This window comes from Tachyglossus aculeatus, chromosome 6 (genome assembly GCF_015852505.1).
Source record: "Tachyglossus aculeatus isolate mTacAcu1 chromosome 6, mTacAcu1.pri, whole genome shotgun sequence".
NCBI classification, from domain to species: domain Eukaryota; kingdom Metazoa; phylum Chordata; class Mammalia; order Monotremata; family Tachyglossidae; genus Tachyglossus; species Tachyglossus aculeatus.
The window spans coordinates 34,954,974-34,977,945 of record NC_052071.1 but is presented as its reverse complement, the minus strand read 5'-3'; the positions used below and the strand labels follow the sequence as shown (position 1 = coordinate 34,977,945).

Below are 22,972 nucleotides of genomic sequence, written 5' to 3'. Positions count from 1 at the left end.
CGTGGCCTACAAGTGGTGGCGTGGTCTGTGTGAGGGGGCGTGGCCTGCAGCCGCGAGCGTGGCCTGCGTAGGGGGCGTGGCCCACATGCGGGGCGTGGCCTGAAGGAGTGAGCGTGGCTTGCGTGAGGGGGCGTGGCCTGCAGGCGTGAGTGTGGCCTGCGCGAGGGGGCGTGGCCTGTGACAGGGGCGTGGCCTGCAGCCGCGCGCGTGTCTGCGTGATGGGGCGTGGCCTGCGTAGGGGGCATGGCCTGCAGACGGGGCGTGGCCTACAACCTTGTGTGTGGCCTGCGTAGGGGGCGCGACACACGTGAGGGGCGTGGCCTGCGGACATGAGCGTCGCCTGCGTGCGGGGCGTGACCCCCGTGCGGGGGTGTGGCCTACGGACAGGGCGTGGCCTGAGTGAGGGGGCGTGGCCTGAGGCCACGAGCGTGGCCCGCGTGCGTGGGCGTGGCCTACAGACGTGCGCGTGCCCTGCGTGAGGGGGCGTGACCTACGTAAGGGGGCGTGTCCCGTGGCGTAGAGCGCGTGGCCATGGCGACGGGGCCGGGCTGGGCGGAGGGCATCCGCGGCTTGCTCCAGAAATTCACCTCCTTCCGCCGGCCAGGTGCGGGGGGGGGAGCTGATAATAATAGTAATAATGATAATGATGGCCTTTATTAAGCGCTTACTATGTGCAAAGCACTGTTCTAAGCGCTGGGGAGGTTACAGGGTGATGAGGTGGTCCCACGTGGGGCTCACAGTCTTCATCCCCCTTTGACGGATGAGGTCAGTGAAGCCCAGAGAAGTGAAGTGACTCGCCCAAAGTCCCACAGCTGACAAGTGGCAGAGCCGGGATTTGAACCCACGACCGCTGACTCCAAAGCCCGGGCTGTTTTCCACTGAGCCACGCTGCTTCTAGCCTGTGAGCCCGCTGTTGGGTACGGATGGTCTCTAGATGTTGCCGACTTGGACTTCCCAAGCGCTCAGTACAGTGCTCTGCACACAGTCAGCGCTCAGTAAATCAATCAATCAATCGTATTTATTGAGCGCTCACTGTGTGCAGAGCACTGGACTAAGCGCTTGGGAAGACCAAGTTGGCAACATATAGAGACGGTCCCTACCCAGCAGTGGGCTCACAGTCTAGAAGGGGAAGACGGAGAACAAAACCAAACATACTAACAAAATAAAATAAATAGAATAGATATGTACAAGTAAAATAAGTAAATAAATAGAGTAATATATATGTACAAACATATATACAGGTGCTGTGGGGAAGGGAAGGAGGTGAGATGGGGGGGATGGAGAGGGGGACGAGGGGGAGAGGAGGGAAGGGGCTCAGTCTGGGAAGGCCTCCTGGAGGAGGTGAGCTCTCAGTAGGGCCTTGAAGGGAGGAAGAGAGCCAGCTTGGCGGATGGGTAGAGGGAGGCCATTCCAGGCCAGGGGGAGGCCGTGGGCCGGGGGTCGATGGCGGGACAGGCGAGAATGAGGCCTAACGGTGAGGAGGTTAGCGGTGGCAGAGGAGCGGAGGATGCTGGAGAAGGACAGAAGGGAGGTGAGGTAGGAGGGGGCGAGGGGATGGACAGCCTGGAAGCCCAGGGGGAGGAGTAAATACGATTGAATGAATGAATGACCCTCCCCCTCCCTCCCCAAGAGTCCCACCCTTCCCCCCCCGACTCTGGCCCCCAAACCCGCATTCTACCACCAACTTGGACTTCCCAAGCGCTTAGTCCAGTGCTCTGCACACAGTAAGCGCTCAATAAATACGATTGAATGAATGAATGAGTGCTCTGCACACAGTAAGCGCTCAAGAAATACTATTGAATGAATGAATGAATGCTCTGCACACAGTAAGCGCTCAAGAAATACTATTGAATGAATGAATGAATGCCCCTCCTCCCCCTCCCTCCCCCAAGAGTCCCAGCCTCCTCCCCCCGACTCTGGCCCCCAGACCCGCATTCTACCACCCCCAGGACACTCACCCCCTCTTCTTCCCTTCAAAGCCCTCCTGAGAGCTCCCCTCCTCCAGGAGGCCTTCCCACACTGAGCCCCCTCCTTCCTCTCCCCCTCCTCCCCCCTGCCTTACCTCCTTCCCCTCCCCACAGCACCTGGATCTATGTATATATGTTTGGACGGATTTATTACTCTACTTATTTATTTTACTTGTACATATTGGTTCTATTTATCTTCTTCTGTTAATATGCTTTGTTTTGTTGTCTGTCTCCCCCTTCTAGACTGTGAGCCCGCTGTTGGGTGGGGACCGTCTCTCTATGTCGCCAACTTGTCCTTCCCAAGCACTTAGTCCAGTGCTCTGCACACAGTCAGCGCTCAATAAATACGATTGAATGAATGGATGAATGTTGGGTAGGGACCGTCTCTCTATGTCGCCAACTTGGACTTCCCAAGCGCTTAGTGCAGTGCTCTGCACACAGTCAGCGCTCAATAAATACGATTGAATGAATGAATGAATGAATGTTGGGTAGGGACCATCTCTCTATGTTGCCAACTTGTACTCCCCAAGCGCTTAGTCCGGTGCTCTGCACACAGTCAGCGCTCAATAAATACAATTGAATGAATGGATGTTGAGTAGGGACCATCTCTCCATGTTGCCAACTTGGACTTCCCTCCGTCCCTCTTCCTCCTCCTTACTCCTCCCCCTTTTCCTTCCTTCTCCTTTCTCCTCCCCTCTTCTTCCCCCTCCTCCCTCCTCCTCCTTTTCCCTCTTCCTCCCCTCTTCCTCTTTCTCTTCCTTTTAGACTGTGAGCCCACTGTTGGGTAGGGACTGTCTCTATATGTTGCCAACTTGTACTTCCCAAGCGCTTAGTACAGTGCTCTGCACACAGTAAGCGCTCAATAAATACGATTGATTGATTGATTGATTGACCATCTCTCTATGTTGCCAACCTGGACTCCCCAAGTGCTTAGTCCGGTGCTCTGCACACAGTCAGTGCTCAATAAATGCAGTTGAATGAATGAATGAATGTTGGGTAGGGACCGTCTCTCTATGTTACCAACTTGGACTTCCCCAGCGCTTAGGCCGGTGCTGTGCACACAGCGCTCAATAAATACGATTGAATGAATGTTGGGTAGGGACCGTCTCTCTGTGTCACCAACTTGTCCTTCCCAAGCGCTTAGTCCGGTGCTCTGCACACAGTCAGCGCTCAATAAATACAATTGAATGAATGAATGAATGTTGGGTAGGGACCGTCTCTCTATGTCACCAACTTGGACTTCCCCAGTGCTTAGTCTGGTGCTCTGCACACAGTAAGCGCTCAATAAATACGATTGAATGACTGTTGGGTAGGGACTGTCTCTCTATGTCACCAACTTGGACTTCCCCAGCGCTTAGTCCGGTGCTCTGCACACAGCGCTCAATAAATACGATTGAATGACTGTTGGGTAGGGACTGTCTCTCTATGTCACCAACTTGGACTTCCCCAGCGCTTAGTCCGGTGCTCTGCACACAGTGCTCAATAAATACAATTGAATGAATGAATGTTGGGTAGGGACCGTCTCTCTATGTCGCCAACTTGGACTTCCCCAGCGCTTAGTCCATTGCTCTGCACACAGTAAGCGCTCACTAAATACGATTGAATGAATGAGCGGCCTTGTCGCGGGCCCGGCGTCGAGGGGGTTGGAGCGTCGCGGAGAGGCCTTGCCCGGCGTTGACCTCCGCTGTCTCCCGCCCGTCCCCTGCCCGCAGGTGGGTGTCTGCCGCTGCTGGTCGGAGAGGAGCCGGTGGGGCTGGTGCCGCCGGCCGTGGCGCGGGAGCTGAGCGGCTTCCCCGAGGTGTTCTCCGTCGGGGCCGAGGGGCCGGGCCCGGCCCAAGTGCGGCTCAACGGGAGCCTCACCTCCTGCCCCCAGCGCTCCGCCGCCGTGGCCCGCGTGCTGGCCCGCCTGCGGGACCGCCGCGCCTTCCCGGGGCTCGCCCTCTGGAGGGATGAGGTAAGAAGAAGAAGAAGAATAACAACGTTATCAATTATCATATTAGTCATTATCAATATGAAGAATTATGGTGCTTGTCAGGCGCTTACTATGTGCCAAGCACCAGTTCTAAGCGCTGGGGGGATACAAGGTGATCAGGTTGTCCCGCGGCGGGCTCACAGTCTTCATCCCCATTTGACAGATGAGGGAACTGAGGCACAGAGAATAATAATAATGGCATCTGTTAAGCGCTTACTATGTGCCAAGCACCAGTTCTAAGCGCTGGGGGGATACAAGGTGATCAGGTTGTCCCACAGGGGGCTCACAGTCTTCATCCCCATTTTACTGATGAGGGAACTGAGGCCCAGAGAATAATAATAATGGCATCTGTTAAGCGCTTACTATGTGCCCAGCACCAGTCCTAAGCCCTGGGGGGTTATGGGGTGATCAGGTTGTCCCACCGGGGGCTCACAGTCTTCATCCCCGTTTTACAGATGAGGCAACTGAGGACGAGAGAATAATAATAATGGCATCTGTTAAGCGCTTACTATGTGCCAAGCACCAGTTCTAAGCGCTGGGGGGATACAAGGTGATCAGGTTGTCCCGCGGGGGGGGCTCACAGTCTTCATCCCCATTTTACAGATGAGGGAACTGAGGACGAGAGAATAATAATAATGGCATCTGTTAAGCGCTTACTATGTGCCAAGCACCAGTTCTAAGCGCTGGGGGGATACAGGGTGATCAGGTTGTCCCGCGGGGGGGGGGGGCTCACAGTCTTCATCCCCATTTTACAGATGAGGGAACTGAGGACGAGAGAATAATAATAATGGCATCTGTTAAGCGCTTACTATGTGCCAAGCACCAGTTCTAAGCGCTGGGGGGATACAGGGTGATCAGGTTGTCCCACGGGGGGGCTCACAGTCTTCATCCCCATTTTACAGGTGAGGGAACTGAGGCCCAGAGAATAATAATAATGGCATCAGTTAAGCACTTACTATGTGCAGAGCAACTGAGGTCCAGAGAATAATAATAATGGCATCTGTTAAGCGCTTACTATGTGCAGAGCAACTGAGGCCCAGAGAATAATAAGAATGGCATCTGTTAAGCGCTTACTATGTGCAGAGCAACTGAAGCCCAGAGAATAATAATAATGGCATCAGTTAAGCGCTTACTATGTGCAGAGCAACTGAGGCCCAGAGAATAGTAATAATGGCATCAGTTAAGCGCTTACTATGTGCAGAGCAACTGAGGCCCAGAGAATAATAATAATGGCATCTGTTAAGCGCTTACTATGTGCAGAGCAACTGAGGCCCAGAGAATAATAATAATGGCATGTGTTAAGCGCTTACTATGTGCAGAGCAACTGAGGCCCAGTGAATAATATTAATGGCATCTGTTAAGCGCTTAGTATGTGCAGAGCAACTGAAGCCCAGAGAATAATAATAATGGCATCTGTTAAGCGCTTACTATGTGCAGAGCAACTGAGGCCCAGAGAATAATAATAATGGCATGTGTTAAGCGCTTACTATGTGCAGAGCAACTGAGGCCCAGTGAATAATATTAATGGCATCTGTTAAGCGCTTAGTATGTGCAGAGCAACTGAAGCCCAGAGAATAATAATAATGGCATCTGTTAAGCGCTTACTATGTGCAGAGCAACTGAGGCCCAGTGAATAATATTAATGGCATCTGTTAAGTGCTTACTATGTGCAGAGCAACTGAGGCCCAGTGAATAATATTAATGGCATCTGTTAAGCGCTTACTATGTGCAGAGCAACTGAAGCCCAGAGAATAATAATAATGGCATCTTTTAAGTGCTTACTATGTGCAGAGCAACTGAGGCCCAGAGAATAATAATAATGGCATCTGTTAAGCGCTTACTATGTGCAGAGCAACTGAGGCCCAGAGAATAATAATAATGGCATCAGTTAAGCGCTTACTATGTGCAGAGCAACTGAGGCCCAGAGAATAATAATAATGGCATCTGTTAAGCGCTTACTATGTGCAGAGCAACTGAGGCCCAGAGAATAATAATAATGGCATCAGTTAAGCGCTTACTTATGTGCAGAGCAACTGAGGCCCAGAAAATAATAATAATGGCATCTGTTAAGCGCTTACTATGTGCAGAGCAACTGAGGCCCAGAGAATAATAATAATGGCATCTGTTAAGCGCTATGTGCAGAGCAACTGAGGCCCAGAGAATAATAATAATGGCATTTGTTAAGCTCTTACTATGTGCCAAGCACCATTCTAAGCACTGGGGGGATACAAGGTGATCAGGTGGTCCCACATGGGGCTCACAGTCTTCATCCCCATTTGACAGATGAGGGAGCTGAGGCCCAGAGAATAATAATAATAATTATGGCATTTGTTAAGCGCTTACTATGTGCCAAGCACCATTCTATGACTCCTTACCTTCCGTGTGGCCTTGGATAAGTCACTTCGCTTCTCCGGGCCTCAGCTCCCTCATCTGTCAAATGGGAGCCCCGCGGGGGACGGGGCTCTGCACTGAGTCCACCCCAGCACTTAAGTGCCCGGCATGTGGTAAGTGCTTTACAGATATCAGTGAGTGCTCAATAAGTACGATTAAATGAATATATATGTATATATATATGTGTGTGTGTGTGTGTGTGTGTGTGTGTGTTACATATATGACTCTATATATACCTGTATATATGTTTGTACATATTTATTACTCTATTTTACTTGTACATATTTATTCTATATATATTTATTCTATTTACTTTATATTGTTCATATGTTTTGTTTTGTTGTCTGTCTCCCCCTTCTAAACTGTGAACCCGCTGTTGGGTAGGGACCGTCCCTAGATGTTGCCAACTTGTACTTCCCAAGCGCTTAGTACGGTGCTCTGCACACAGTAAGCGCTCAATAAAGACGATTAAATGAATGAATACATATATATATGTATGTATATATATGTGTGTGTGTGTGTGTTACATATATGACTCTATATATACCTGTATATATGTTTGTACATATTTATTACTCTATTTTACTTGTACATATTTATTCTATATATATTTATTCTATTTACTTTATATTGTTAATATGTTTTGTTTTGTTGTCTGTCTCCCCCTTCTAGACTGTGAACCCGCTGTTGGGTAGGGACCGTCTCTAGATGTTGCCAACTTGGACTTCCCAAGCGCTTAGTCCAGTGCTCTGCACACAGTAAGCGCTCAATAAATATGATTAAATGAATACATATATATATATGTATGTATATATATGTGTGTGTTACATATATGACTCTATATATACCTGTAGATATGTTTGTACATATTTATTACTCTATTTTACTTGTACATATTTATTCTATTATATTCTATTTACTTTATTTTGTTAATATGTTTTGTTGTCCGTCTCCCCCTTCTAGACTGGGAACCCGCTGTTGGGTAGGGACCGTCTCTGTAGCTCTCTTCCTCCCTTCAAGGCCCTGCTGAGAGCTCACCTCCTCCAGGAGGCCATCCCACACTGAGCCCCTTCCTTCCTCCCCCTCATCCCCCTCTCCATCCCCCCATCTTACCTCCCTCCCTTCCCCACAGCACCTGTATATATGTATATATGTTTGTACATATTTTTTTAACTCTAATTTATTTGTACACATCTATTCTATTTATTTTGTTAGTATGTTTGGTTTTGTTCTCCGTCTCCCCCTTTTAGACTGTGAGCCCACTGGTGGGTAGGGACTGTCTCTATATGTTGCCAATTTGTCCTTCCCAAGCGCTTAGTCCAGTGCTGTGCACATAGTAAGCGCTCCATAAATACGATTGATGATGATGATGATGATATGTTGCCAACTTGGACTTCCCAAGCGCTGAGTGCAGTGCTCTGCACACAGTAAGCGCTCAATAAATATGACTGACTGAATGAATCCCGTCCACCTAGGGAAGAGGCCTGAGGCTTCAGGAGAGGAAACCCGATGCAGTTGGGGCCGAGGGATGGATCGGCCCAAAGCAACCAGGACTTCTTTTCTCCGCAGTTGTACGAAGTGAAGTCCCGCTTCGGAGATCCGCCGCTGCTGCACGTGGAGCGAGCTGCCACTCGTGAGTCCCCCCCGGTTGGCAGGGGTCCCCTCCGCGCCCACTGGGCACGGGAAGAAAGCATCAATCAATCAATCAATCAATCAATCAATCGTATTTATTGAACACTTACTGTGTGCGGAGCACTGGACTAAGCGCTGGGGAAGTCCAAGGTGGCAACATAGAGAGACGGTCCCTACCCAACAGCGGGCTCACAGTCTAAAAGGGGGAGACAGAGAACAAAACCAAACATACTAACAAAATAAAATAAAATAAAAATAAAATGCCACCCCCCCGGGGCCAGGAGGGCGCCTTGAAGACGCTCAGTTAGTTCCCACTCATCAACATATGTTGCCAACTTGTACTTCCCAAGCGCTTAGTACAGTGCTCTGCACACAGTAAGCGCTCAATAAATACGATTGATTGATTGTACAGTTATTACTCTATTTTACTTGTACATATCTATTCTATTCATTTTATTTTGTTAGTATGTTTGGTTTTGTCTCCCCCTTTTAGACTGTGAGCCCACTGTTGGGTAGGGACTGTCTCTATATGTTGCCAAATTTGTACTTCCCAAGCGCTTAGTACAGTGCTCTGCACACAGTAAGCGCTCAATAAATACGATTGATTGCTTGATTGAAGCCTCCGGGGTCTTTAGAAGGGTTGTCCATCCCCCCACCCCTCAATAATAATGATGGCAGTTGTTGAGCGCTGGGGAGGATACAAGGTGATCAGGTTGTCCCACCGTGGGGGCCCAGTCTTCACCTCCCATTTTACAGATGATGGAACTGAGGCCCAGAGGTGACTTGCCCAAAGCCACACAGCTGATGGTGGACGGAGCCGAGATTTGAACCCCTGACCTCTGGCTCCCAAGCCTGGGCTCTTTCCATCGAACCCCGCTCAAGTACATTGATTGTTAGAGTCTGTCCCACCAGAGCACAGGTTTTCATTACGTGATTTGGGGCAGCAGCAGCCTAGGGGGAAAATCAGGGGCTTGTGATTCCGAGGGTCTGTTTGCGAGACTCTGGTCAGGTCACTTAAACTTCCCTGTGCCTCAGTTTCCTCATCTGTAAAAGGGGGGTTAAATCCGACTGCTTCCTAGACTGTGAGCCCCATACAGGGACAGGGACCATGCCCAACCAGATTATCTTGCGTCTGCCCCTGTGCTTGGCACATAGTAAGCTTTCCACATATTGCCCAGTAATAATAACACGGTCGTCTTTATTAATAATAATAATAATAACGGCATTTGTTAAGCACCTACTATGTGCCAAGCACTGTTCTAAGCGCTAGTGGGGGGGGATACAAGGTGATCAGGTTGCCCCACGTGGGGCTCACGGTCTTCATCCCCGTTTGACAGCTGAGGGAACTGAAGCCCAGAGAAGTGACTTGCCCAAAGTCACACAGCTGCCAAGTGGTGGAGTCGGGATTAGAACCCGTGACCTCTGGCTCCCACGCCGGGGCTCTTTCCACTGAGCCACATCCTTTAGCCCCTGGCTCCCCCCACCCAATTAGAAGATTTCTTTTGCCTAACACAAGAGTCTTACAACCCACAGAAGGGGGTATTTAAACTGTGAGCTCACTGTTGGGTAGGGACCATCTCTATATGTTGCCAACTTGTACTTCCCAAGCGCTTCGTACAGCGCTCTGCACACAGTAAGCGCTCAATAAATACGATCGATGATGATAACGCTACCAGCCATCCTCTCTCCTTCAGCCCTGCTGGGCCTGGTCCAGTACGGGGCCCACCTCAACGGCTACGTGCTGCGGGATGGCGAGCCGTTCATGTGGTTGGCGCGGAGATCCCTGACCAAAACCACGTACCCGGGCCTTTTGGACAACTTGGTGAGGACAGCGGGCTACCGGGCAGGTGGGCTGGCCGGCCTGGCGGCCCCCTTGGCTCAAAACAGAAAAGGAACCTTTGGGGCAGGGAATTAGGTCTCCCGACTTGCTTATACCGCATCCTCCCGAGCCCCGCACGCCGTAAGCGCTCAGTAAATAGGATCGACTGAGCCGGCCGGGGTCCGAGAGGAGGGGAGAGGGTTTGGGGGAGGTCAGCCGCCCCCCGCCCCGCGTGCTTTTTTTCCTTCCCGCAGGCTGCCGGGGGCATCAGCTCAGGCCTGGGTGCGAAACAGACCATGATAAAGGAATGCTGGGAGGAGGCGCGCATCCCCCCGGAGCTGGCGGCTCAGGCGGTGCCCACCGGCTGTGTCAGGTAACTCGGCCCCCGCCTCCAGGCCTCCAGGGAGGGGCTGGGTGAGGGGCGGTCAGCACCCCTTCCCTCCTCTCCCCGCTCCTCCAGCTACGCCTACGAGGACAAGTTGAAAGGGGTGGTGCGCGAGTGCCTGTTCGTCTTTGACCTGGAGGTGCCAGCGGACTTTGTGCCCACGGTGGGCGACGGGGAAGTGCAGGAGTTCTACCTCTGGCCGATCGACAAGGTCAGCGGGCCCGGGGATGCGGCTCGGCCGCCGTCCCCAGCGAGCCCCACGCGTGCTTGCCCACCTCTCCTCCGGCCCTCGGGTCAGGGGAGCCCGAGAGCCGGCCGCTGCATGTGGCCTCTCAGATTTTCCTCTCTCCCTTTTAGGTCCGAGAGGCCGTGAGCGGCACCGACTTTAAACCCAACTGTGCCCTGGTGGTGCTGGATTTCCTTCTCCGCCATGGGCTCCTGCAGCCTGACCACGGTGAGGGCAAGGACGGAGGGGATGGTGGGGAGGGGAGCCCGGAGCCAGGACGGCCTCCATCTCCTCTCTCTTGGCCTCTCCCCTCAGAACCCCTGTACCTGGAATTGGTCTCGGCGATGCACCAAGTGCCGTAGCTGCAGCGGGGGAAGGTCTCGGCACTCGCCCCGCCTTGGGGACCAAGAAGGGACTGAGGGCTTTTCGGGTTTTATTACAAAAGAACGTGACAGTGCATCGCTTCCCAATAAAGACGCAAACTGAACAGAACTGAACCTAACCCACCCCGGTGGGAGAAGCGAGGTCCCAGGGGGATGGGGCAGCGAGTCGGGGGCCGGGGCCGGGCCGCGGGGGCCCCTTCCTGGGCTTGCTGCTAATGGCGCCGGGGGCGGGGGATGCCTCACTCGGCCTCATTGAAGCGGGTCAGCATGGTCTTATGCAGCGTTTCCTTGTAGGATTCGGTTGAGGTGACGCCATAGGAGCTCCCCCGGGCCCCCAGGCCTGAGCCTCGCACCCGGGTCTGGGCCTGAGGAGAGAAGACCGTTTGGGGGAGGGGGCAAGAAGGGGGGGGGGCCCGTTGGGAGTCGGCCCCGAGGCGGCTCGGGGGCAAGGGGAGCCCGGGTCCTCACCTCGATGGGTGCGACGATGCCCTGTTTCTTGCGGCCCAGCCCGCTGCCCTCCTTCCACCCCATGGCCTGCAACATGCGGCTCCCGATGTTGTCGCTCCCCAGCCCGTCCCGGGTCGGCTGCTCGAAGTCCCTGGCGGGAGAGGGAAGAGGGGGGCGGGTGAGGGAGGGAGGAGGGAGCGGGCAGGCCCGGCCTCATCCCGGAGCCGGCCCCGGGGCCCTTCCCCGTTCCCAGACACTCACACTGTGGCAGCGGCTACGGCTCCGTACTTCCTCTTCTTGGGCTCGGGGGGCTCCGGGATGCCGTACTTCTCCCTGCGTTCTGCGGCGCGGTCCCGGTACTTCATCTACGGCGAGAGGCGGGGGGTTTGCGGGCGGAGGGGAGGGGCAGGCCCCGCGCCGGGAGGGAGGGAGGGCCGCCGGTCCGCTCCCCCTCACCTCCATGTCGTTTTTCTCCAAGGCCTCCAGCTCGTTCTCCGACAGGTGGGCCCGCCGGTGGATCTCCAGGTTTTGCTGCGGAGAGGGACGGTTGAGCCGGCGGTCGGGCCCTCGGGGGTCAGCGCCCCGGGGCCCCGGCGGCCCCGGCCCTCCCGGCTCGCTACCTTGTGCAGCCCCGACAGCTGCTGGTGGCGGATGAGGGCCTCCTTGCTGGGGAACTGGCGGCGGCAGAGCAGGCAAGCCAGCTTCTGCCAGTCCGTCAGTTTCTCCTCCCGCTCGGCGCTGCGCTCCTGCTCCTCCTCGCTGTCGCTCTCCCCGCTGTAGGCCGCCACCAGCCCCCGCGGTGGGCTCTGAGGAGGAGGAGGATGGGGAGGATGGGGAGGAGGATCACCCCGCTGGCGGGCCCGGGAGCAGGAGGAAGCCGAGGACGTTCCTACTCCAACCCTCACCCCACGGAGAAGGGTTAGGGCTCAGCGGCTTCCGTCCCCGCGTCCCGCCCGCCTCCCCCCCGTGCGCTCCGGGGGCGGGGGGGGGACGACTCACCAGCCGGTCATCGCTGGTCAGCTTCGGGACGTCCAGGCTGGCGTGCTGCCTCTCGGCCAGCGCTCCCTGAGAAAAGACACGCTCCCGGCTGAGTGGCGGGGCCGGGCGGCCCAGCAGCCCGACTCTCGACCCGCGAGCGGGAGGACGGTTTTACGAGAGGCCGGACGGGGGCAGAGAGGGGTGGCGAGGACGGGAGGTAGGCACCTTCTTTTCGAGGATGGCGTAGCCAGCGTCGGCCGTGGCAGACTCTCGCCGCTCGTCTTCGCGCAGGGAGCTGATGGGCTGGAAGCTGTTCTTGAAATTCTCCTTTTGCTTGTTGAGGCTGCGAGCCCAGCGCTCCATATCTTTGGCAATCTGGGGCCAGGCCGGGGGAAAGGGGTGGCCCATCACACACCCCTCTCTGGGCCCCCCCGAGCCCCCTGGGCCGGGGCCCCTTCTCACCTGCTGGGCAGTCTTGGTCTTGTGCTTCTCCTTCTTCTCCTTGCCCTCCTTTAGCCCGGGCCCGCCCTCTTTGTGGCCGTCGGCGGTCTGCTCCATGGCCGGCACGTAGGTTCGGCGGTCCCCGTCCCAGTACAGGTACTGCTGGCTCTGGGCGTTGTAGTAATACTGGGGCGGGGGGCGGAGAGGAGGGTGAGAGAGGAGAGTTCCCCCCCCAACCCCCGACCTCACTGGGTGCCTTGGGGCTACCGCCCCCCTCCAAGACCCCTGATCACCTGCTCCCCTCTGTCCCGCTGCTCACCTGAGAGTTGGGGTCGTAGTAGAGGCCCGTCTGGGGGTCATAGTAGTAGCCGGAGGTCTCGTCGTACTGATAGGTGGAGACGTCGGGGACGGCTGGAGAGGGAAGTCGAGGGGGTAGGCGAGGGGGAGGTCACCCACCTTCACTCCGCCCGTCTAGCCAAGGCAGATGCACCCGACCGCTCGGGTCCGGGGAGACACCCACCCGGGCCCCGGGCCCGCCGGCTACTCACGGTACTGGCCGTAGGGCTCCTGGCCGGTGGGGCTGGTGGCCGGAGGGGGGGCGGTGCCGGGCTGCGCGGGGCTCAGGAGGTCCGGTTTCAGCACGGCTGGAGACACGATGGTGTAGGGCTGGGCCTAGGGGCGGTGGGGGGGCCGGGTCACCGGGGATCAGGTGGTCGAGGCCGGCCACGCTCCCCCCCCCGGTTCTGGAAAGGCTCGGGAGCCGGACGCCGCCGAGGGCCGGGGCTCGGCCCGGGGTCCTCCTCCCCACCTGGTTGTTGGGGGCGGCTCCTTGCGGGCCGCCCGCCTCGGCCCCTGGCTGTTGGTAGACGTTGGGCACGGTGCCGGGCTGGGCCCGGGGGAAGGGCTGAAGCAATGGCACGGGCTCCACTCCGGGCACCCCCGGCTCCAGGGACGCCTCGCTCCCTGTGGGAGAGAGAGAGAGGGGACAGGAAGCAAGCTGGGGGGCGGGGGGGGGGACCCGCCCCGGGAGGCCCGCGGTCCCGGCTCAGGGAGGGCACCCACCTGATCCCGTAGGGTCCCCTTTGCCGCCTGCGCTGCCCGGGGGCTTGGCTCCCTTGAGGTAGCTGTGGGCGTAGAGGGCGGCCTCTGCGCTCTGGCTGCAGTAGCTGTCGTCCTGCTGGTAGTAGCCGTAATCCACGGCCTGCTCCTCCTGGGCCGCCCAGCTCCCGTCCCCACCCTGGGACGCCTGAAGGGGAACGGGTCGAGGCGGAAGGTGGGTTACGGAGGCGGACGGACGGAGGCACGGCACGACGAGACGGGCCGCTGGCTCCCCGCCGTTACCTGGGAGATGGCCCACTGAGCTGCCGCGATGGCCGTACTGGCCACCGAGGCGGCATTGATGCGGTTGCCGTCGTTGGAGGCCATGTCCCTGGGGGGAGAAGGAGCGCGCGTGAGGCGCCGGGGGCGGAAGGGCTCGGCCCCGCCGCCGCCGCCCCCCGGCACGGGCCGCACCTCTTGGACCCTTTGGCAAATTCCACGTTGATGGTCTTGCCGTCGATAGTGAGAGGAGGGTGCAGGGCCTGCAGGATCTGGAGCAGCTGAGCGGCCTCCTGCCGTTGGGAGGAGAAGAGGGTCAGGCCGGGGGGGCCCCCGGCTCCGTTGGGCCTTCTCCGGGAGGGGAGGGACGGGGGACGGGGGAGGGAGAGGGGCGGGCTCTCCCAAAGCCGCTCCGCTGCCGGGGGCGACCCGGGGCAGCGGCGGTGCCCGGGAGCCCCCTCTCCCGGGAGCCGGGAGCGCCCAGCCGGTCCCCCGCCCCCCGGGGAGACGCACGCTCATACGGGGACCGGGGCCCTGGCTGCCCGGCCCCCCCTGTGCCGCCCTCACCACGATGGTGGAGAGCTGGATGAAGGCAAAGCCGCGGTTCAGCTGCGTCTGCTTGTCCTTGATGACCCGGACGTTGGAGGAGGACAAGACGGCGTAGGGGGCCAGGGCTCCCAGGATCGAATCCATGGTGCTGTGTGGGTTCAGGTTCCGCAGGATGATGGCTGCGCAGTGGGGGACGGGCGGGGGTCACGGGCCTGCCGCCCGCGACCCTCAAGGAGGACCCCACCGCGCTCCCCCCGGTCCGGGCCCGGGCCGGGCTCCGCACTCACTGTCGTTGGCGTTCTCCGCGCAGGGCTCCGAGCCTTGGGAGAGGGGCTGGGCGGGCAGGACGCCCTGGCCCTGGTAGGGCTGGGGCAAGGGCAGCAGCCCCTGGCTCAGCTCCCGGCCCCCCAGGGGCACGATCTGTTGTTCCAGTCGGGTGCCCGGGGGCAGCTTCTGCTCGGCCTCTGGAAGCGGGAGGGCGGGAGGTGAGGAGGCGGGAAGAGGCAGGAGAGCAAGACCGGGGCCCGGCCCCGGAAGGGAAGGCCCTCAGGCTGGGGTACCACCGCTTCTGGGCCGGGGGGCAGAGGGAGGGACCCGGCATATCACCCCCTGGCCCCTTGGGCACTTACTACCTTAAGGGACACCTTCCTTTCCCCCCACCCGCAAACCCGGGGCGCTGAGCCAAACTCCCATCTATCCCCTCAGGACGGGGTCTGGCGGGGAAGGGGCATCACGTGGGTGAGACGGGAGCGCCAAGGCTGCCCCCGGGGGGGACGCCGCCCAGGGCCTCCCTCCCCCGACGGCGGCTCACCTGATTTAGGCACTCCGCATTTGAAGCACTTTTCCCGCCGTTTGAAGTTCTGCACGCCACACTGCAAGACACAGGCCGGCCCACGGAGAGGATGACGGGGGGGGAGGGAGGGATGGAGGTGGGGCCGGCCCGCCGAGACCCCGGCCCCGGGGCACGGAAGCCGCTCGGCCCGCGCTCTCTCTCTCTCTCAGTTGCCATTTCATCATCACCATCATCAATCGTATTTATTGAGCGCTTACTATGTGTGGAGCACTGTACTAAGCGCTTGGGAAGTACAAATTGGCAACATATAGAGACAGTTTGGGGAAAGAACGTGTCGGCGCTGCTCGGGGGCACGGCCTGGGCGCTCCCAACTACGGAGCCGCTCCTGGGAGTATCCTCACCGACGCCGGGATAGGGCAAGGATTCCGAACGGAGGCAGGGACGACCCCTGAGGGGAAAACCCGGCCACCCTCCACGGGGCCGGGCAAGGACTCGGCCCACCCGTCCCCGACCTGGGCCTCTGCCGGGACTCCCGCCTCTCTCGGGGTCCGGCCGGCCCCGCCTCACCTTGTTGCAGAGCCAGTCCTCGTTGATCTTGGGCTTTGGGTCGCTGTAGTGCATGGAAACCTTCTGGCCCAGGATGCTGAGGGAGTGCTGCGGGGAAGAAGTAGAGGACAATGAGGCCGGGGCTAGAGGGGCAGCGCCTGGCACACCGCCTCAGCACAGGAAAAGAGAGTGAACGAGCCCTTCAGCTGAATGGATGAGGGACAGGGAGCGGAGGGACAGGGGCCACAGCCTCAGGGTGCGGCACTCGGGCACTGCTTTGCCACACACACGTGCGCGCGCGCACTGTCTAACCAACGTCAACCCGCTGGCGGGGGGGGGCCGGCTTGGCACTGATAACTGGCCAGGCCCGGGGCCCACGCTACAGCGGCTACGCTTAGGGACGAGAGAGAGAGAGAGAAACAGAAAGATGGAGAGAGAGAGAAGAGACAAAGAGAGAGAAAGCAGCCATGATCAAAGACGAAAGCTCCTGGCGTGAGGCCACCTCCTTCACGACCGGCTGGGCCCCGGGCCCGCCGCACTACCCTACGTGCCGTCGGTTCCAGCCTCGGCCTCCGCGGCTACTTGCGACCGACCGCCGGGGCCCGGTCGGGGCTCGGCCCTGCCTGGACCCTTTCCTTGGCCACGCCTCCCGTCTCCCAGCCTCTCATCGCCCCGAGCCGCCGCTCCCCGGGAGCAAAACGCTGCTCCCTCTGGGGCGACCGGAGGGCATGGGGGGGGGCCCGGGGGCAAGGGAACTAGATGGAGATCAGCTAGAGATCGCCTCTCTGGCCCTGATGCGCGTGGGAGCGGAAACGGTTCCCGGCCCCGACGCCCAGGTCCGACCCCGGAAGGGACGCTAGCCTACTTCGGCCCGGGAGCGCGGGAGGGACGGCTGCCCCGTCGGCCCGCCACACGCCGGCCGTCCGGGCCCGGCCCCGTGCCAACCAGCTTCAACGAGGAGCCCCAGGACCACGGGCGGTAAGCCCCCGCTCCTCTAGGGACCCGGGGTCGGGGAGAGGGGTGGGAAGCGACCGGCAGACTCAAACGCAAAGAGAAAGGACACTGACTGGTCCGGCTAACGAACGCCCGCGAGTCTCCACAGCCTGGCTCCCGCAGGCGACCATCCTTCCCGGGCGGATGGGCGCGGGGGGCAGGGAGAGGGACTCTCCAGCCCCCCCAGGGAAGAGCGGCAGCTGAGGGGGCCCGAAAAGGCCCCCTCTTCCTCCCGCTCGCTGCCCACCACTGTGACCGGAGGCGGCCGTTACCGAGATGAAACTCGGGGCCTTCCTTTGAGGTGTCCCTGACGGGGGGGCGAGAGGAACCGCTCCGGCCCGGCCCGGCAGACTGGGCAAGTCGGGCCTCCTGGGAGAAACGGGCCCGCCTCTCTCCGGGTGCCCGCGCTCCTCGGCCAGGGCTTACCCTACAGCGCAGCGAGGGCTCGGAGGAGAACGAGGCCGGCGGCCGGCCCGCAGGTTCCTCTGCGGGTGTCCGACAGACACCCGGGGACTGCGGGGGGACGGGGACGGAGGAGAGAGCCGAGGGGAGAATCCGGAGGAGGCGGCGGCTTCCCCCGAAGCCGCCGTCTCGGACCGGTGGGCGCGCCGGGTCCTCGACCCGGAGCCCGGCGAGGGGAGGAGGGGCCGGGGGCCGGCGGGCGGGGAGAGCTAGCTGCGTCGCTGTGACCCAGCCGACGGGAGCGGTCATTTACAGAGGAGTACTTGTGGGGTTCAAGTGCGGCAAAGCAACCTGATTGGCTTCCATCCATCGTGTAGCGTCCTGCAAGTGATTAAACTCGACGAAGGCGAAGCCTCGGCTCTGACCTGGAGACAGCATTCAGATACAGACGCAGTGGGTTAGTCAACAGCTTTGGTCACATCACGTTCCCGGGGGGCTGTACCAGAAACGGGGGGGGGGGGGGGGGGGAAGGAGGGGAGGCCGGGAGGGGGCAGGGAAGGAAGGGGAAGAGGTAGAAAGAGAGAGAAGAGAGAGGATGCGGGCCCGGGGAGGAGGGACGCGAAGGGGTGGGTGGCGGGGGACGGGGAAGGGACGGGAGGGGCCCTGCCTGCCCACGGGGGCTCGGCTAAAGGCAACGTGCTCCAGCAGTCGCACTCATAAACCAGGGCCTGGGGCCCAGGCTTTGAAAGAAACACTCAGCTCGCCTGCTCCTCTCTCTCTCTACAATTACGGAGCTGAAGAAACGGGGATGGAGGGGAGCGATCTGGGCTAACGACGGGGTCCTCTGACTCTAGGACGTGGGGGCGGGTTAATATTCTTAATCTGCCCCAAGATTTCTGGTTAGAAGGGCAACCGCGATGAGCCCGGGAGGTGACGGCCGGCCTCTGGCTGCCTCGGCAGGGAGGCCAGGAGGCAACTAAGTCGTAGGGGATGGCAGCCCAACCTCCGGGGAGGGCTCCTGGGATCATCCGGGAACATCACTGGCCGGAAGCGTGGGTGGAACCGAGACACAGATCACGCCAGGCTCAGAGAGCGAGGGTACTACGGTGTCGATTGGATGAGGCCACGGGCCAATCTCGGGAACACACAACTCACCCCCCAGGGTAACTACGGCGGGGTAGGGGGGATAAAAGCGACAGACGAGCAGGGACTTGACTTGGGTCTGTCGGGCTCCCGCTCCACCGGGCATCCTGGAGACCCTCAGGGTTCTGGCTCAGCCCAAACACCGATGTGTGGGAGGAAAATCAAGGCCACGGCATGGCTTCTGCCTGCCCAAGCCCCGGTCACGGGTTTTGAAAGGATGATGCTCCCCTTTCCGTTCCATCTTAAGGATTTCCCGGCCCCTCACAGCTAAGGGCTTCCAGCACAGAGCCTCCCCCTCACCTCATTCTCAGACCCCACACCTTCAGGAGCGGCTAAACCAACCCTCACCCCACCCCGGACCGCAATTTACGGTTGGCACGGAGAGCCGCCCAAAAGCCCACCACGGGGCCGCGTCACTTGATCCAACGGAGAGCAGTGGCCGAGGTGCGCTCCCGGCCAGGAACCGCCATCTGGAGCGGCCCCGGGCCCCGCTGATCTCCACTTGGGGAGACGGGGGGGGGGAAACCACGAAGCCTCCGGGAGAGAAGAGGAGGCCGTGTCTGCAAAACCTCGCCGATCTGACCTAGGGGGTTCGGCTTAGTGATTACTGGAACGGGGGGAGGGCACAGGTCTGAACTGGTAATCCTGCCCCCGATCAAGGCCAGAGTCTTGGAGAGGTTCTTTGAGGAAATGATGATGATTATTATTCGATTCAGGGCCATTAAAAGTTGCTCAGCTGGGGGAGAGGAAGGGAAGAAAAAGCTTCTTGAGGGGACCCCCCCCATCTTCAATTTACTAATAACAATAATAGCATTTATTAAGCACTATGTGCAAAGCACTTTACTGAGCACTCACTGTGTGCAGACCACCGTTCTAAGCATTTGGGAGAGGGCAACGGTTTAGCAGACCTGACTGGCAAGAAATTGCCAGTCTTGGTTATTCTTAGAGAAAATGGCACGACTAACTCGGGGGGGCTAAACCTGGCAGTGGGCTACGGGGGGCGCGGGGGGGGGAGAGGGGGAGGGAGGAAGGGGGACCTGGAGAAAAGAGTGAGAGCGTGACAGGGAGAAAGAGAAGAAGCAATAGGAAACACAGAGTGATGCCCCACTCTGCTTCATCCTGCTGAGAGCCACTTCCAAGTGAGAGATCAGTTCCAAACTGACCGGCTGGGGGAAGGAGGGAATATGGGGTGCCTCCTCTCATTGGGACGGGCCCGGCACAGGACCGCCCCTTTCTCCTCTCCGGGTACGTGCCTCCAGGCACGACTAGGCACACTTCCCTCTGACTTCTGGGCAGAGGCTGTCGCCTCGTCAGCCGCCCGAGGCCCGGTCGAGGGGGAGCATCCCCGGGGAAAGCTCTGCGGAGGAACTGCTCCTCTCCGGGCCTGGGCCTGCCCCCCGGGCCCCGCACCCATCCCTCGAAGCAGCCGCTAGTTTCCACAATCCCCCTCACGGGAGTTGCTGGGTGGAGCGGGAAAGGAAGGAGAGGGAAGGAAAGGGGTGGGGGAGAGAGGGCCACGATTCCAGTTGCAGCTACAGCAGGAATTGGGGCGGAAGGGAAAGAATCAGGGCGGGAAGGGGAGAGATGTGTGCACTGAGGTCAGAAGGAGGCGGCACTGCGAACGAAAGCTCACCTGATGATTTGTTCCGCATCAGCCGCACCTCCCGCGCCTGGATCCCGTGTGACTGCAGCTGCGCTCGGATCTGTGGAGAAGCAGAAGGAACGTCAAGGCTGCTAAACGCGTGGACCCGTGTGGCTTTTTTCCTTGGGGCGGAACGCCTGGGGGAGATCCGGGAAACCCCCGCACGGCCTTTTGGGCCCTTCTGCGGACGTCTCGGGTGGGTACCGCTTCTTTCTAGCGGGCCCAGGGTTCGGATGCCCGCTCCTCTGCCCGGCTCCACCCTGAGGCGCTCCCTCCACACCCCCAACCGGCCGGGCCCCTCGTCGCCTGGCAGTCCGGACCCCACCGTGGCTTGGACTGGCCAGAGTGGGGAAGGACGGCGGGCCTGCCCTCGCAGCTCTTTCAATGCCCTCCCCACGAGGCGGCAGAGCGAAAGCTTCCTTGCTCGGAGGTTCCCGTGCCAGGGGCGGGACTCCCGCCGACACCCCCGGCGAGGAGGCGCAGCCCTCACCGGGGCCGCCCCGGGGCCGGACGACGCCCGACTCCGCTTCCTCGGCAGCCCCCGCCGCCATCCCCAGACCAGGGATGGAGAGACAAGTAGGCTTGGGCCGGCTGGGCCGCTCTCCATCCCCTGCCCCGTCCTCCTCCCCCCCGCCCAGGTCCGGACGGGTCCTGCTGACAAACCGGAACGAGTGACCACGGGGAGCCTCCCGGACACCAGCGGCCCCGGGACAAACACGGCCCACGAACCCCTCCAGCCCAGGGCTCCTCCCCGCCCCGGCTGCCGGCGTACAAGATAAAGCTCGGGGGGCGGAGAGAAAGAAGGGGGCTCAGGATTCGGACCTGGATCGACCCCCCGCCCCGGGCCGGAGCGGAACCACCAGAGCCGAGGGACGGGGTCCATTACCCCACCAGAGCAAACGGCCGTCTCCGGAGCGAAGGGAGCTTCCCCACACGGAGCGACCCGCCCCGGGGAAGCAGACGACCTCGGGGAGCGGGGCGGCAAGACGAGTGGGCCTAGGAGTCAACGAGCAACATCCCGGTCCCTGAGAAACCCAGAACTCCCGAGTGCCCTCGTGGCCCCGCTCCCTCTCCGACGCCAGGAAAGCTCAGCCTCAGACACCCCACTCCCGAGAGCGGCTTCCTGCCAAATGACACTGGAGCGGCGCACTACAGACACCCCACCCCCGCTCTCCTCGGCGGCCCCCGGTGTGTCCATGTGGGCGAGGGGCGCGGACAGACGGCCGGCCCCGAACGCACTCCTCGACTTTACCGACGCTTCCGTCCCGGAGCTCTCCCGATACGAGCGGGCCTCTCCCCCCTTCAGCTGTCACCTCTCCTGCCCGCCGGCCCCCCGCCCGCAGGCGGGAGCGGAGCAGCGAGGACCTGATTCGAGTCGCGTGGCCCTTGCTACGGCCCGAGGCAAGAGGAGAGAGGCAGCGGAGAGCGGCTCCGGGGCCGTCCGCCCCCCACGGTCCCACCCCTTCCCGGCCCCCGGCCCGTCCCCCCCCAAATCTGGGGCTGCTCGGAATCTCGGACGTTCGCGGCCAGGGTCCCCAACCAAGCGGGGAGGAGGGGAGCGCACAAAGCCCTGGCTGCACGTACGTCGTTTTCAGTGGCTGACTGAGGGAGCATCCTCAGCATGATGATGTTACTGGCCTTCTCCTCCTCCTCCTCCCCTTGCTCTGTCCGATAGTCCTGGTCCCGGTAGTCGCCGTCTCCGGGGAAACCCAACGGCTCGGTAGGGCTGTCCCGCTTGCGCTGAGTCTCAGACCCCGAGGAAGCCTCATAGGAATCCTGATCAACAGAACGAGACGAGACCGGACGGTGAGCCCGGCCCCGGCCTGGGGACCGGGAAGGCTGCTCACGGCTCCGAAGAGCCGGTGCTCAGGAGCCCCTCTCGGGCTCTGGGAGGCCACGTGCCCGACCGTCTTCTGCCTGGGGCGTGGGGGGAGCCGGCCGAGAGCGAGGCAGCCCCCAAAGGGGCCCAACCGAGCTGGGAGTCCCGCCGCGCCCCTCTCCCCAGCCCCCCACGTGCCGGGTCGGAGACGAAGCCGAGCGCTGACCGAGAGGACTGGAGGAGGGATTCGCCGAGAACCGTGACCGCCGCCGGGTCGGGCGGCCAGCAAGGACCTCGCCGGGGAGGATGTGGGGGCCTGCAGGTGTAAGACGGCTGTGGCAGCCCTCGGCCTCCCCACGGACCCCGTCCGCCGAGCCCGCGGCTCTCTCCAAGCCAGCCGGCTGTTCTCCTGATCCTTCCCAGCTCAGGCGGCTAAGCGACCGGCCGCCTCGGGGGCCATGCTTTGGCCCACCTGGCTGTTCCCAGAAGCAGACCTCTCCTGCCACGGTCTAGGGGAGCAAGGTGGGGGCTGGGACCAGAGATCGCTCGGCAACCAGGCCAGACGTTAGGAAGGGCTGGGGACGTTTCTGTGGGGCGGCCACGGCTTCGAGCCCGAGGGCCGCCAGCCCTGGGAGAGACCCCTCATCCACCGACAACCCAGAGGCCACCGAGGACCGTGCTGCCACCACAGCTCACGAGGAGCAGGCGGGGTCTCAGGCAAGACCCGCTGGCCCGCCTTAGTCCGCACAGAGCGGACAGACGACACCTAAATGAGATTGAAGGGGGGAGGCCCGGGCACCGTAGAGCGAGGCCGGTTACACCCCACCGATGGCTCCCCTTCCTCCCACTGTCTAGCGACCGTCTCCTCGGCCCGTAGTTCGCGACAGACCGGAGCGGGTTTCCTTCTCACCCCTTCCCTCCCGGGATCCGGACGCCCCGTCAACCAGGCGGGTTCCCCAAGTCCCGTCTGCCCGTGTGCCGGGCCAGGCCGGCGGGGGTGGAGGTGAGGCACGGCAAACCAACGGTGAACCCGGGGGGGGGAAAAGAACCGGGCCAGCGGAATCCGGCTCCGGAGGCAAGCGGCGCAACGCGGCGCCCGTGGCGGGCTCCCGGAAGGGAAGACTTTG

At 60.4% G+C, this 22,972-nt stretch overlaps 2 protein-coding genes across 2 annotated transcripts in view; one reads left to right on the top strand and one right to left on the bottom strand.

Annotated features, from left to right (window-relative positions):
• The first annotated feature begins 525 nt into the window (after positions 1 to 525).
• Positions 526 to 10,882, top strand: LOC119929644 (nudix hydrolase 24, chloroplastic-like). The gene is made up of 8 exons (XM_038747827.1): positions 526 to 604; positions 3,680 to 3,921; positions 7,900 to 7,963; positions 9,657 to 9,784; positions 10,036 to 10,154; positions 10,242 to 10,377; positions 10,524 to 10,620; positions 10,708 to 10,882. The coding sequence occupies exons 1-8, from the start codon at positions 532 to 534 to the stop codon at positions 10,752 to 10,754; spliced, it is 906 nt and encodes a 301-aa protein (XP_038603755.1). The 5' UTR covers positions 526 to 531; the 3' UTR covers positions 10,755 to 10,882.
• RBM10 (RNA binding motif protein 10) overlaps positions 10,809 to 22,972 on the bottom strand; it is a 31,750-nt gene continuing 19,586 nt past the window's right edge. The window contains 21 exon segments of the mRNA XM_038747826.1: positions 10,809 to 11,140; positions 11,244 to 11,373; positions 11,484 to 11,587; positions 11,679 to 11,753; positions 11,843 to 12,028; positions 12,222 to 12,287; positions 12,426 to 12,575; positions 12,663 to 12,827; positions 12,961 to 13,052; positions 13,190 to 13,313; positions 13,450 to 13,604; positions 13,704 to 13,887; positions 13,983 to 14,070; positions 14,154 to 14,251; positions 14,526 to 14,686; positions 14,795 to 14,971; positions 15,319 to 15,379; positions 15,868 to 15,954; positions 17,593 to 17,666; positions 20,018 to 20,087; positions 21,611 to 21,802. Of these exon segments, the coding sequence (XP_038603754.1) occupies positions 11,015 to 11,140; positions 11,244 to 11,373; positions 11,484 to 11,587; positions 11,679 to 11,753; positions 11,843 to 12,028; positions 12,222 to 12,287; positions 12,426 to 12,575; positions 12,663 to 12,827; positions 12,961 to 13,052; positions 13,190 to 13,313; positions 13,450 to 13,604; positions 13,704 to 13,887; positions 13,983 to 14,070; positions 14,154 to 14,251; positions 14,526 to 14,686; positions 14,795 to 14,971; positions 15,319 to 15,379; positions 15,868 to 15,954; positions 17,593 to 17,666; positions 20,018 to 20,087; positions 21,611 to 21,802 (2,565 nt within the window). The 3' untranslated portion in view covers positions 10,809 to 11,014.